This window comes from Montipora foliosa, chromosome 4, assembly GCF_036669935.1.
Source record: "Montipora foliosa isolate CH-2021 chromosome 4, ASM3666993v2, whole genome shotgun sequence".
NCBI classification, from domain to species: Eukaryota; Metazoa; Cnidaria; class Anthozoa; order Scleractinia; family Acroporidae; genus Montipora; species Montipora foliosa.
In genome coordinates this window covers 20,206,831-20,219,459 of record NC_090872.1, presented here as the reverse complement: position 1 = coordinate 20,219,459, position 12,629 = coordinate 20,206,831, and the positions used below count along the sequence as shown (strand labels likewise).

General features: G+C 40.8%; 2 protein-coding genes across 4 annotated transcripts in view; both read right to left on the bottom strand.

Moving 5' to 3' along the window:
• LOC138001106 (uncharacterized) overlaps positions 1-11,094 on the bottom strand; it is a 19,103-nt gene extending 8,009 nt beyond the window's left edge. The window contains exon 1 of the mRNA XM_068847770.1: positions 9,989-11,094. Coding sequence (XP_068703871.1) covers positions 9,989-10,852 — 864 coding nt within the window. The 5' untranslated portion in view covers positions 10,853-11,094. The remainder of the gene's footprint in view (positions 1-9,988) is intronic.
• On the bottom strand, positions 521-9,273 carry LOC138000227 (uncharacterized). 3 transcript variants are annotated; one of them, XM_068846485.1, is made up of 4 exons: positions 8,170-8,456; positions 5,471-5,545; positions 3,469-4,519; positions 521-2,568 (listed from the first exon to the last, which is right to left on the bottom strand). In XM_068846485.1, exons 3-4 carry the CDS (start codon positions 4,505-4,507, stop codon positions 1,208-1,210), a joined length of 2,400 nt encoding a protein of 799 aa, XP_068702586.1. In that variant the 5' UTR covers positions 4,508-4,519; positions 5,471-5,545; positions 8,170-8,456; the 3' UTR covers positions 521-1,207. The 3 variants fall into 3 exon arrangements, with proteins under 3 accessions (XP_068702586.1, XP_068702587.1, XP_068702585.1); XM_068846486.1 differs by lacking the exons at positions 5,471-5,545; positions 8,170-8,456 and adding an exon at positions 9,145-9,273; XM_068846484.1 differs by lacking the exon at positions 5,471-5,545 and having other exon boundaries at positions 8,170-8,455.
• Positions 11,095-12,629: the final 1,535 nt, after the last annotated feature.

The window sequence follows — 12,629 nt, the reverse complement described above, 5'->3', positions numbered from 1 at the left end:
CCAACCAATGAAAGAGTGTAAAAATGCGAGAGAATTACATTTAAGATACTGGTTATTACATTTAAAGCTATTCACGGGTTTGCGCTGGAATATATCAATGATTTAATTGGTATTAAGAGTACATCGCGCTATTCTTTGAGGTCAAACAATGAGCTTCTCCGCGAGTTGCCACGAGGGACAACTAAGCATAAAATCTGTTCAGTAGATATGCAGTCGCCAACTTGTCCTTCGCGTCGATGACACGAGTGACTCTTCGTCTACCTTTCTTTCCTTGAGATACTCTCGAAATACGTTGAGTGCAACTTTTGTTCCTTTCTTAGTATTCTCACTGTTCTTTCGAACTAAAGATGTCGAATCATTCTCTAACAGCTCGGAGAACCGATCTGCCCTTTTCTCACAAGAGCGTTATGTCAATTGCGCATGAGGAGAATATTATTTGCAGCAAAACACTTATTTTTAGACAGTTATTTACAGGTCACGTGGTGGGCTCTCGGCCAACGAAAAGGAAGGACAAAATAGATCGAATGATAGGATGTTTTAATTATATATAGCCGCGTACACCCAATGGGCTTTTGCCCTACTTAATGAAAATCCCATTCATATAAAAAAAGGGAATGAAAATGGGGCTAACCGAAATCATTCAGAAGAAAACAGCTTTTATTTAGAGATAAACTACAACGGTTAAATAGCTAGAAAGTCTGTGCTCGCCCTATTTCGTGACCTACTGACGACAGAGATTGTGCGCAGTTACAGGTGCGTAATGCAAAACTGGAAAATCACCTCACGGTAGTTCATTACAGCTTTAATAATATTTTTGGCACAAAATAAATTAAACTTGGAATATCGCGACTGGAGGTCGTCATTGTTAATTGAAATATGATGATTGGAGCTGGTGCATGTGCGGTACTATTTGTCAAAATGCTTCAAGTGTACCATGCTTGTGTCAAGTACAATGGGACTGCCGATAAGTTACTAAAACAAATCTAACCATACCATTGTCTTGTTACTGAATCGTTGGCTGTTTAGCGGACCACGCATTCTATGTAATTACGACGACTCTAAGAAAATAAACAGTTATTTCAAAGGGTTTTTTTCTTATAATATAGTACTAAGCGTTCAAGTTGAGAAAGTAATACTGGCCTCTATAGTCGGAATAGCTTTCCGAATGCAAGCGAATGATCAAACTAAAAAGGTTTCATACGAGTAATCAGTGCGTAATGCATGATTTAGCTGACTTGGGCACAATTCGAACCACTGGGTTTTTACGAAATATTGAATTTTTAATTGCAGTCACAGCCGTTTCCAGAGTGTCACCACCAACCGTTTCATAGCTGCAATCGTTTACCGTTATCCTAGCGTTTGAGCCAGGAAAATTAGAAGGAAATTCGATTTCCCATCGGTGACCGAGGCGTTGAAATCTCAATGTGATATCGTGTGTGTTTATTTTCCGACTCATCTGTACTTGACTGTCTGTGATGTGGCTTAGTTCATTAACCACATACTTAAGAGCCGTCTGCCCATTTTCTCCAATGTACCACTGACTGGAAGTCGTTTGAGCCGCTTGTTGAAACACGCCATAGTCTTCGTTATCTGCAGAGTAAGTCTGACCAGTTATAAAGTTAGCTATGCCATTGGTAACACTTTCTATAGTGTTGCCACCAACATCACCACATTCTTCGTCGTCTCTTATCATTCTGACACTATCTCTTGGAAAATTAGGAGGAAATTTGATTTGCCAGGATTGGTCTTGACGATCGAATTTCAAGGTAACATTTCGAGTGCCTTTGTTACGACTTATATACACAACACCGTCAGCAATTTTTTCCATTTCGTCAAAAATGTATTTAAGACGCGACTCTCCTTCACCGCTAGCATACCACTGAGCCTCGGTGTCGCCGTCTGACTCGACAAATGAGCCTCCCGAAGGTTCTCGTGATGAAATAATGTAATTCACAATCGCTTGGGTGGCAGTCTTTACATTGTCTCCCCCGATGACTTCTTCCTCATCTCCATTCTTCATCAAACTTGCTGGAGACTTTGGAAAGTCAGAGGGAAAAATGATTTGCCATTGCTGTCCCTCTCGCTGAAAGGTTAAGGTAATATCTCGCGTGTCTGTATTTCGAAGCATTTCTACTTTTTCGTTAGCGATGCTCTTGAATTCTTTGTGAACGTACTTTAAATCTGCTTCCCCTTCGTCGCCAGAATACCACTGAAGGGCGCGGCTAGAGACAGGGCTGCCTTTTTGATGAAATGAAGGATCTTCCTGATTTTGCGCCATCAAGAAACTCACTATCTTTTTAACAGCCACTTCCACGGTATCTCCACCAATGTTGCTCTGCTCTTCTCCATCACTTCGCAATCTGGCATTACGCCTTGGAAAGGCTGTAGGAAACGCCAAGATCCATTTCCTTCCACGACATGAAAGACTTATTGAGATATCTTGAGTGGTTTTATTTCGACTCATGTCAACATCTCGGTCAGAAACTTTCGTCAATTCAGCAAAGACGTGTTTAAGCGCAGCTTCACCTTCAGCGCCATAGTACCACTGGGAGACGGTTTGACGCCGAGCTGGATAAAAGAAAAGGAAACCTTTGTCAGGGAAGCTTAAGTTCTATATCAATTAGCACAGACTAAAGAAACAAACGGTGAGACGCAATTTTCTAGTTTGTGATGGAATAGGTAATATTTGTGAACAGGATTGGGCTGACAGTGAGTTTGCATAGAAAGCTTGAGAACACTTAAGGCCAAAGGCTAATAATGATGATGATGATGATGATGATGATGATGATGATGATGATGATGATGATGATGATGATGCTAGTTTGAGCTAAGTGGATCATAAGAAGTGGAAGTGCTTATGGGTTATAACAATATTGTCGTTTGAGATTCTTTTCCGCTTCCTCGCTGAACCGAGCAACATAACCGCCGACCGGTTAGCTCACACGGTTGAGCATCGGACTACTGTGCGGGAGGTCTCGGGATCGAAACTCCGGCTGGACCAACAGTCAGGGTTGGTAAATAACTGAGGAGAAATTGCCGCCTTTGTTATGACATCTGTAAATGGTTAGACTCTCTAGTATTCTCGGATAAGGACAAAAAGCTGTAGGCCCCGTCTCACAGCTCTTCAATGTGTCATAACCCTGTGGGACGTTAAAGAAAACCACACACTATTCGCAAAGAGTAGGGCACGGAGTTCCTCTTGTTGTGGTGTGTCCTCTGTGGTACATCAAGTTTGGGAGGGTAGATGCACGGAGATATTAGCTACACCAACCTGCTCTAAAATCCAAGGGCAAAGAAAGATACATGATATAATATGATATGATATGATTCAATGCAAAGTACAAAAATGTTTAAATAATAATAATAATAACAACAACAACAACAACAACATCAAAAGGAAACAAAGAAGAGAGAAAAGCTTGGGTTTCACGGCATAACAACTTAACAATGATGAAAAAGTGCATCTACCTCGGGCGCTTCTTCTCTTTCGTTGATGGCCATGCAGAGCTCCGACGACTTGAGAGGCAGTAGGTCTCGCCCTGGGATCGTGATTCGCGCAAGATTCAAAGGCTTTTTTGACATGCGCCCAAACAGTGGCGTGTTTGGTTTGGTAACCTGCATCAAATGAGGGGCGTTGTTGTCGTCTGTGCATTAACATTATTTCAGGAATATCCAGCCCTTCTCTCTCAAATGGGTACGAGACACCAGGATTCATGAGACAATAAAACACCTGACCCAGTGCCCAGATATCGACTCTTTTGAGGTCTTCCATGGATAGTTTCACATTCAAAACACTGATTCCTTCGGGCAATAAAATTTCGGGGGCCATGAAGGCCGTTGTTCCTCTTGCAACGACGTTGGTATTAGGATCATTGCATCGGTCGGTTTGCAGCAGCTTTGAGCGACTTTCGCCAAAATCAGCAAGTTTGCAAATGACCGGCCTTGACGTCATTTGACTTTGCAGTTCGGGACCATCCTCCAGGTGGCAGTAGTGTTGGTTCGATATTAAAACGTTCATAGGCTTTAGGTCACGATGAGCAATGTCCCGATTATGAAGGTACGAAAGTCCATTTGCGATGTCACACGCTATGACTGGAATCACGTGATCAAATCGTTTGTCTGATTTGTGCAATCGAGAGACCTCTGAAAGGAACTTGTCCACGCTGTTTATCTCAATTCGTCTTTTGAGAAACGGCCAGCAATCAAAGAATACATATTCCAAGATTATAACCAGTGGATGGTTGCAGATACCGAAGAATTGCACGATGTTTTCGTGATTAAGACCACTTAACAGCTTGGCTTCCTTCATGAACAAATTCCTTGTGGTCTCAACCACAGGTTCAAGAATTCGTTTCATAACAACCAGACTGGGTATCCCGTGGCCATTGTACTTCGCGACAAATACAACACCAAAAGCACCGCGTCCAAGGGCCTTCTTAATTTCAAGCTTTTGGTAATCCAAAATTGTAAGCTTATGAATATCTCCTTGTGACTCTGCACAGGCCATGATTCCTTGATCCTGCACAGTGGGAAGAAAATGACAAAAGTTGCAATGAAATTTTGAGCAATCCACGCATAACTCCGCGTTTGTCGCGAGCTTTGGCAAACATTTTGTCAGCTCCTGTTGAATTCAGTTCGTAATTGTAACTGCTTTCAAACCAAACCAAACTTTCTAACTCCTCACTGCTACAATACAGCTCTACTTTATTTAACGTAAACCAAACAGAATTTTATCGGGAGAAGATAAAGATGATAACTGGAGGATGCAGTTAAGTTGACGTGTTAGAAGTCTTTACCATCACAAAATAACTTGTAATAGTGTTGGTGATGTATAAATTGATTAATTGCGCGTAGTGCGACTACGCTTGCAGAAAAAAAAGAAAGGAAAGGAAAGGAAAGGAACTTTATTTAATTAAGTGACTAGTCGTTCTAGTGCTGGAGCACTAATTGGGGACACTGTAAACTGAAATAGACCTAATCGGCTAACTCAATGTTGTACCCAATTCAAACCCTTTGGGAATAAAACGTTTTGTTCCAGGTATTTCCATATCATTACTGGGTTGCCTATGGGCAAACCCAGTCGAGGTCTGCGTTTAGTTTGTTTGTTTTCTTTTTTTTTTTTTTTTTTTTTTTCCGTGTCGGTAAAAGTCTTGCCTGTCACTCCCCTGGTAAGTGGTGTCTTTGTGTATAGAGCCTTCTGCGCGTATTTTCGTAGGATCGAGAGGGTAGTGGAACTGCGTAGATTTCTCCGGTGGACACAGTAGAATCATTAACTTAGCCTGCAATGGCGTCGAAAGTCATGCAACGCGAATGGCGTTTTAGTGGATCCTTAAACAAAATATACCCTTATGGAGCTCAATAATGGAAAGTCAGTTGGATAAACTAGGCAGGAATCTCAAAAGCGACGAGTACTGGATTTGGACAACAATCTATCGCCCGTCGAGACGAAATCAAAGTGAGCAGTATTTACCTGAAGTACATGGTAATTTGACACAATTGAGTTTCTTGTCTTCACGCACGCAATGAAATAGGAAGAGGTTTTCGCCTGTAAGAGTAAATATGTTGTTTGTTTTAATAAAATTTTCGCTGGAAAAGGATTCTGTGGTATTTTCTGCCTTTGTGAATTATAGGGGAGAAGTTTTTTAGTATTGCGCTGTAAGCGGGAAGAACACCTTACGTGGATCTGTGATCAACTCTGCACAGTCTGCAGGTAAAGAAAATAATTGGAAATGTGACAGCGAAGAATTATTTGAAAGAAAGCTTGTTAACTTAGCCTGCAATGGAACGCGAATGGCGTTTTAGTGGATCCTTAAACAAAATATACCCTTATGGAGCTCAATAATGGAAAGTCAGTGGGATAAACTAGGCATGAATCTCAAAAGCGACGAGTACTGGACTTCGACAACAATCTATCTCCCGTCGAGACGAAATCAAAGTGAGCAGTATTTACCTGAAGTACATGGTAATTTGAAACAATTGAGTTTCTTGTCTTCACGCACTTCAAATAGGAAGAGGTTTTCGCCTCTAAGAGCAAATATGTTGTTTGTTTCAATAAAATTTTCGCTGGAAAAGGATTCTGTGGTATTTTCTGCCTTTGTGAATTATAATATCATGTTGTGTATTGAATTTTCGAGCTTAAGGTTCAAATGTGATATGGGAGAAGTTTTTTAGTATTGATCTGTAAGCAGGAAGGGTTCACAGGCCTGTTGGAAGCGTGCTTGAGTTTCAACAAAATGAGACCCAAAATCAGTGAAAACTTGTGACGCAGATGAATAATAAAGTAGCTGCTATTTCCAAAATGATGGAATTACCTGGTGATAAATAACGTCGTACGCGTCTTGGAGAGTAAATTTTGACTTTGCATAAACAAGAGTTGGGCGATTGTGATCTTTGTTTTGACTTCGCTCATTTCATTGTCAAACTTTATAACACTTGACAGAAAAAGAAACTTACAAAAACCCGGTATCTTGCCATCATTTGACACAGATGCTTCACTGTTCAGGGGCACCCAACGACCAATTTGTTGTAAAATGTATTATTATACCCCAGTTAATGAAAATAAATGTTATTAAGGCATTTTCAGGTGTTTTTCAGTGTTGCTGGGAAAACAGTATCTGTTCCTTTTTCCCAGCAAGACACACAAGAAATTTCCCAGCCAGCTAGATAAAATTGGTTCGTTTCCCAGCCAGCTGATCAAATTTATTTCCCAGCCAGGAATTCCGCGCGCTTTCAAATCCCTCGATCCAAAACGACCGAACAAAAGCAACAAAACCGGGACAAAACAGGTTTTTTCCGCAAGCGCAATCACTGACCGACCGTCGTACGTTTGGGAAAGGGAAGGGGTTCTTTTTTTTTTTTTTTTTTTTAGTCGTCCTCAGTCTTCATAGTTTCTACAGCCAGCTCGGATTGAAATGCTAGAAAAAGTAATTCCCAGGCAAAACCTCTATCAATAACAAAATTTCCCAGCCAGCTCATCGAAACACCTGCATTTTTGCCAGCCAGCAAGATTCCCCTGGGGAACAGATAATGTGAGGAACAGATTCGTTGGGTGCCCCTGACTGTTTGGCGAGTAAACATGCCGCGGTAACTTAATCACGGCGCCCACTGAATTCCGGCCATGTCACTTTCGATTTTGCAATTTACTTGAACGTAGCAAAAATTTTTAGCACGTACCACAGGCAAGCCAGTGTATGCTTCACAGAAGCATCTAGTTTAAATATGAATGCGACATTATCATGCAAATACAATACACAAAGAATCTTAGTCCCGGGAGATTTGAATTGGGTACAACTTTGAGTTAGCCGATTAGGTCTATTAACAATGAAAGCAAATCAAGTCCAATGTTGGTTTTTGAGTAATAATATACATATATAAACAGTGATGAAAGCCACCCGAAGCGAGGTTGGGCATAGTGATACAACGACGTATGAACAGGTAAAACTTGGCACAACAAGACCATTAAAAAAACGAGAATACAAGAGCGCAAAAACGATGTATGTAAAAAAAAATTAAAAAGTCAATTTTTACGGTTTATACGGAGCTTAGGACAACCACTGCGTAAGAGAGTGAGTGAATCAGTTCGTGGATAAAGAGGGTAACCAGAGGAATTGTGTATTGACAAACTATCTTCAGAAGACGCCGTACTAACTTCAGTATTCCATTTCATTTTCATATGTTGTATATTTAACAATTATTCACCGAAGGGAGGAGACCAGTGCTGGATATTCGCGGCGAGGTAAATATCCACCACTTTCACCGACAGTGGGGTGAATAATTCTTTTAGAATATACCACACAAGTTTAACCGACAATCATCCGAGTTTATCCATAAAATTTGCTCTTCCGTAACCGAAACGAAACCGGGGAAGCACTGAATGTGTATGGCCAAGTTCGTCCCAGATGGCCGATTTTGCGTTTCGTATAGATCGTTCGGTCTTCAAACGAGTGCACTTTTATGCGTCTCCGAAGGAATAAATACGTTAATTCCTGGGTTTCCCAAATGGCAGAATGCGGTATATAATACAGTCCTTGTTGGGGAATTTTTGACCCTGCACAGTATCAAAGAGAATACTGAACCAAGTCATGGCGGAAGCGAGAACGAATATTCAGCAACGATAAAAATATCATATGAACACACTGCCAAAATTCGCAGAAGATTAAATGAGCTAACCTCTAAACATTAACCCTTTACGTTCAGTTAGAGCTGTCAAGACCTCCAGTTCGGTTCTGTTCTTCCTTTTGCTTTCCCGGTCACCTGCGAAGCGTCGACCACGACAGCATCATTTCAACTCTTTGACTTCAATTTATGTGAATATGTGCTATCAAACGTTTCAAAATCAAATATGTTTCCGAGAAAAGTTGGATCTCCGATCGGTGAAGTCCAGTGATTCACGCATTTGTAATGATAAAGTTTAGAGCAGTGTGAACATTTCTAATAAAGTGACGATTTCCAGGAAAAAGAGGAACTATTGGTCGTGACCTGTTGACTATAAGCTGAGTGCCGTTGTCATCGCGTTACATACACTCTGTCAGAGTAAACCAAGTCTTTCAGTTGCGGTTTATTTGCTCTTTATGGTAACAATAAGGTAATTTTTATGTTCTTGAAATACCGCAACACAACACAGGCGGGAAAAGGAAAGGACCGGAAAGGAACTTTATTTAAGTGTCTAGTTCTAGACCTAGTTCTAGGGTAAACTGAAGACCTAGTTCTGGTGGAGAAGGATCGACAGATATTGGTATTATTTATTCCAAGCCCTACCAAGATGATGTTTCTCATCGTCCTGCAGAACTTAATAACCGAGAGTGATGTCGTTACAGCAAAATCTCAAACTGAGGCCTTGCCGTATTGACCGAGCGATATCGAGGTCAATACAGCTAGGCCGAGTTTTGAGATTTTGCTGTAACGACCGAACGGTCGAGGTTATTAATTAAGTTGTTTATTACGTACACGTATGGCTGACAGAACGGTTCTAAAAAAGAAAAAAGAGCCAATTTGCATAATCCATAATTGGCCCGTGGACCTGGGACATCACGGGAGAATAATGCTCTGGCGCTTAGCTAGTCAGAGCGCGCGTTATATCGACCAGAAACACGAGCCATATAATAATAATATAATAATCTGTCTCCTGCAAAGTCAGAAACTTACCCCAGAGTTCGCAGAGCCACGTTTTGGAGTATTTTGATCTGTTCCGTCATTTCTTGGAATTATAAGCCAAACAAGGCCAAACTATTGCGCAAACAGTGGAAAATGAAAGAAGAAGCAAATTAAATCCATAGGTATAACTCTGACATTACTCTCGTCGATTCCGCTTGTCATTTGAGAAGTGTCTGGGTTTTTTCTTCTCTCATATTCCAAACTGAATGCAAGTGGCTAAACTATAGGCATCCTACCAAAGTTTGATCAATTTTTGTTTATTCACACGCATGCAAAAATGAAAATGAATTAAAAGATAGTCATCAAGGGGCGGGGGCTAAAATCTCAGAAGTCATTAGATGACTGAAAACACTCAAAGTGTCCAAAGGCTTTGTTCCGTCCAAATTTTTTCTGTTTTTTTTTTTGTGTAATAAGACATATACCGAATGTAACAACACCGATTAAATGGAGATATTCTCCCTGTTGAAAAAGAATTTATTGTTCTTTAAGTTTCTTAGTCTTTAACATTAAAGTTTAACTGAGAATGGGAATTTATACCCATATTGGCCTATCTTCCGCCAAAATAAAACAAGACGAAAAAATATTAGAATATTGTTAGTAAAATAGTTAAAAGGTTCAAGTTCTCTAGCGTCCAACGAAACTATTGTTGTATCCCAGCTCTCATCGAAAGACAAAATAATGCTTCAATTAACGTTTTTGCTAACTCACAAAGAGAAATGCATCAAAATGACGATTAAATACATGCAAGTGTATCGAAAACTAAACTTGATTTAAGTCGGCCTGGTTTTGCTTCACTTTCGTGAGGTTATTAATGCCGCCGGCTCCGTTATATCACCGAACCCTTCTCTGTGATGGAGAGCACGATTCTTCGCACTGCAACCCTTGGATCAGCTTCACTAGGTTGTTTCCATCTAGGGGTAGATTCACGACCGTGTGTGCTTCGGGATACCGTGTTGGTCAGGGTCGCTCCGTCTTTAGGGAAGTTCGTAGGAAACTCCACTACCCACGACCTTCTATGACGCCAGTCAACGAACACCATTGACAAATCATGGGTTTGGGTATCTCTAGAAATATCCACATTTCCTCCCTCTGCAAGGCTCTTGAGTTGATCGAGAACAAACTTCAGCATGCTTGTATCTGAGTACCACTGTTTAGCTTCGACATCAACTTCTTGAGACTGTGTGCTTGCATGTTCCGATGATCTCTGCCGTTGTTGATGAGCAGCGCTGGGTTGATACCCGGGTTGGTTGGTGCGGGTTGGAGTGACTTCAACCCGATTTACAGGCCTCCTATTAAACGGGTTTTCGCCCGTGAGCACTTCTATCTTTCCACCTTGTCCCCCCGTATTCTGTTTCGTAAAGAAGAACGGTGTTATTTTGGAGATGCCTACATCAAGAAACAAGAATCTTTGAGCAGCTCCTCCGCTTTGGCTTGAGTAAACTGGAGGGATTCTATCTCTTTCCTCTCTGAGGTTCCCTGTAGCAGCATGAAACTCGCCAATTTTGCAAAGCCTGTATGAGTCGTGTAAGCGCGATTCTGCAGTCTTTGCTTCTTCTCTTCCTTTAATTATTACATGAACGACTGGATTTCCAGTGCTCGTCCACTGTCCGAAGAGTATGCCTCTCGCTCCTCTAACAGCACTTTCTTTTAATGCGTCGAAGTCTTCCTTGAAAATATAAGCAGTAAAACTAGAGGTCATTTTGCTCCCCGGATGGAAGAGGTTGCGATCTCACTGTAGGCACGGTTCAAACTTGAGTCACCTCGATAAATTCAACAACGCTGCTCGGTGTTCCCATAAAACAACGAAGCAGATACCAGCATAATAGTTTTTGTTTTGATACTCGTTTCCCCGAAAGCCACAATGAAAGTTGTTCGAACCCACTTCTTTCGTGCTCGACAGTTTGTTCCTGTTTTTCCTGGAAATTGATGCTATTTGATGCCTTGACGTTGATGTTTGTAATGACATGCAAAATCCGTGATGCGCAAGTAAAAAACATTTCCCGGAAATTTCGCCGAGGTGAATTTCATTTTCGTTAGCACAAAAATGAAGAATAGCCAGAGTTTATTTAATTTTTCAAATTTCAATTGCTCGTTCGACGGGTTTGCCCTACCGCAATGATTTTCACCAATTTATCACTCACACATTTGAAGCCTCACTTATTAATGAAATCTTTAGCATTCAAATGAAAAATCGTGCAATCGCTCCAAAACATCAATGGAGGCTGTATATTTTCATTTCAAAACTCTTGCCGCTGTATGTTTAGGTTTTTATTAATTACAAGTTTAGCCTTCATTAATGCAAATTTGGATTTGAAACTTTTGCTTCCCGACGAAATGTTGTGTTCAAACGTTTACGTGAATCAATTTTTTCATTTCCGCTTATCGCGTGACATTGATATATAAAGCGTGACTTACAAAATTTTCAGCCCACGACCGCAGCTAAATAAATAAACGCATGCAACCTTGCCATTAAATGCTAAGGGCCTGTATCAGTAGGGCTCCTGGATTTCGTTTCTTGTTTTATAAGGTACACATAAGTCCTGTTGATCAATCCTGTGTGGGGGGGGGGGGGATACAATCATACATACCATGATCTGCTATTGGTTTCGATTAACGACGATATTTTTGTATAAGACGTTGCGTAAAATTCCAGTTTTTGACACCACTACGGTGTGGGCTTGTAGCATCATCATCACCATCTTATTTATACAATATAAGATAAAAAGAAAAATCCTTGCTTGCGTCCAGCGGTTTTGAGTAGAACGTACAGTAGAACATGTCATGCGGCCGTGATGACAAGTTTGACTCAATTGGGAGTTTGAGCAATGACATCGGCAATGGCAATAAAAAACGTCACTTAAAAATACACGTATTCCATCTTGTTTATGTTATAGAAAAAGGGCGAAATATTCTATAACTCGATTGGTTTGGACGGACGTGAAGTTAAAGATATATAGAGAATAAACGACTCAGTTCGAAAAACTTTAAATTTGGTGGAACATGCAATTTTAAATGACATTTGTGTTGACGTTGCCGACCCTTTTTATGGCGAAAGGAGCCACATTTTTGGGGCTCATGTTGATCTAAGATTGTTCTCTTTTTTAAAAAATAAAGACCGTCTTCTTGGTTCAGACGACCTTTTGGTCCTCACTGAAGATTAATAACCACATCTACGGCACATCATCAATAGTCCTGTCCCGGACTCCCACTTCCCCCGCCTTGAAAGTGAGCCCATGATTATCAGTGGTTACATTTCTTCGGCAATAAATTTCCAACATCTGTTCGATCGGGTATTTTTCTCTACGTTTGGTCGGAGCAAGACATAACTTCTATGTTACCTTCCTGGCACCCCAAAGCACACAATAATTTTCAAATACGATTTTTGTACACATATCAATCATAAACATAACACTAGCATCTAATGCAATATGATTGGCTCATTCTGAGCATGCGCCTGCAAATTATACAGGACTCCC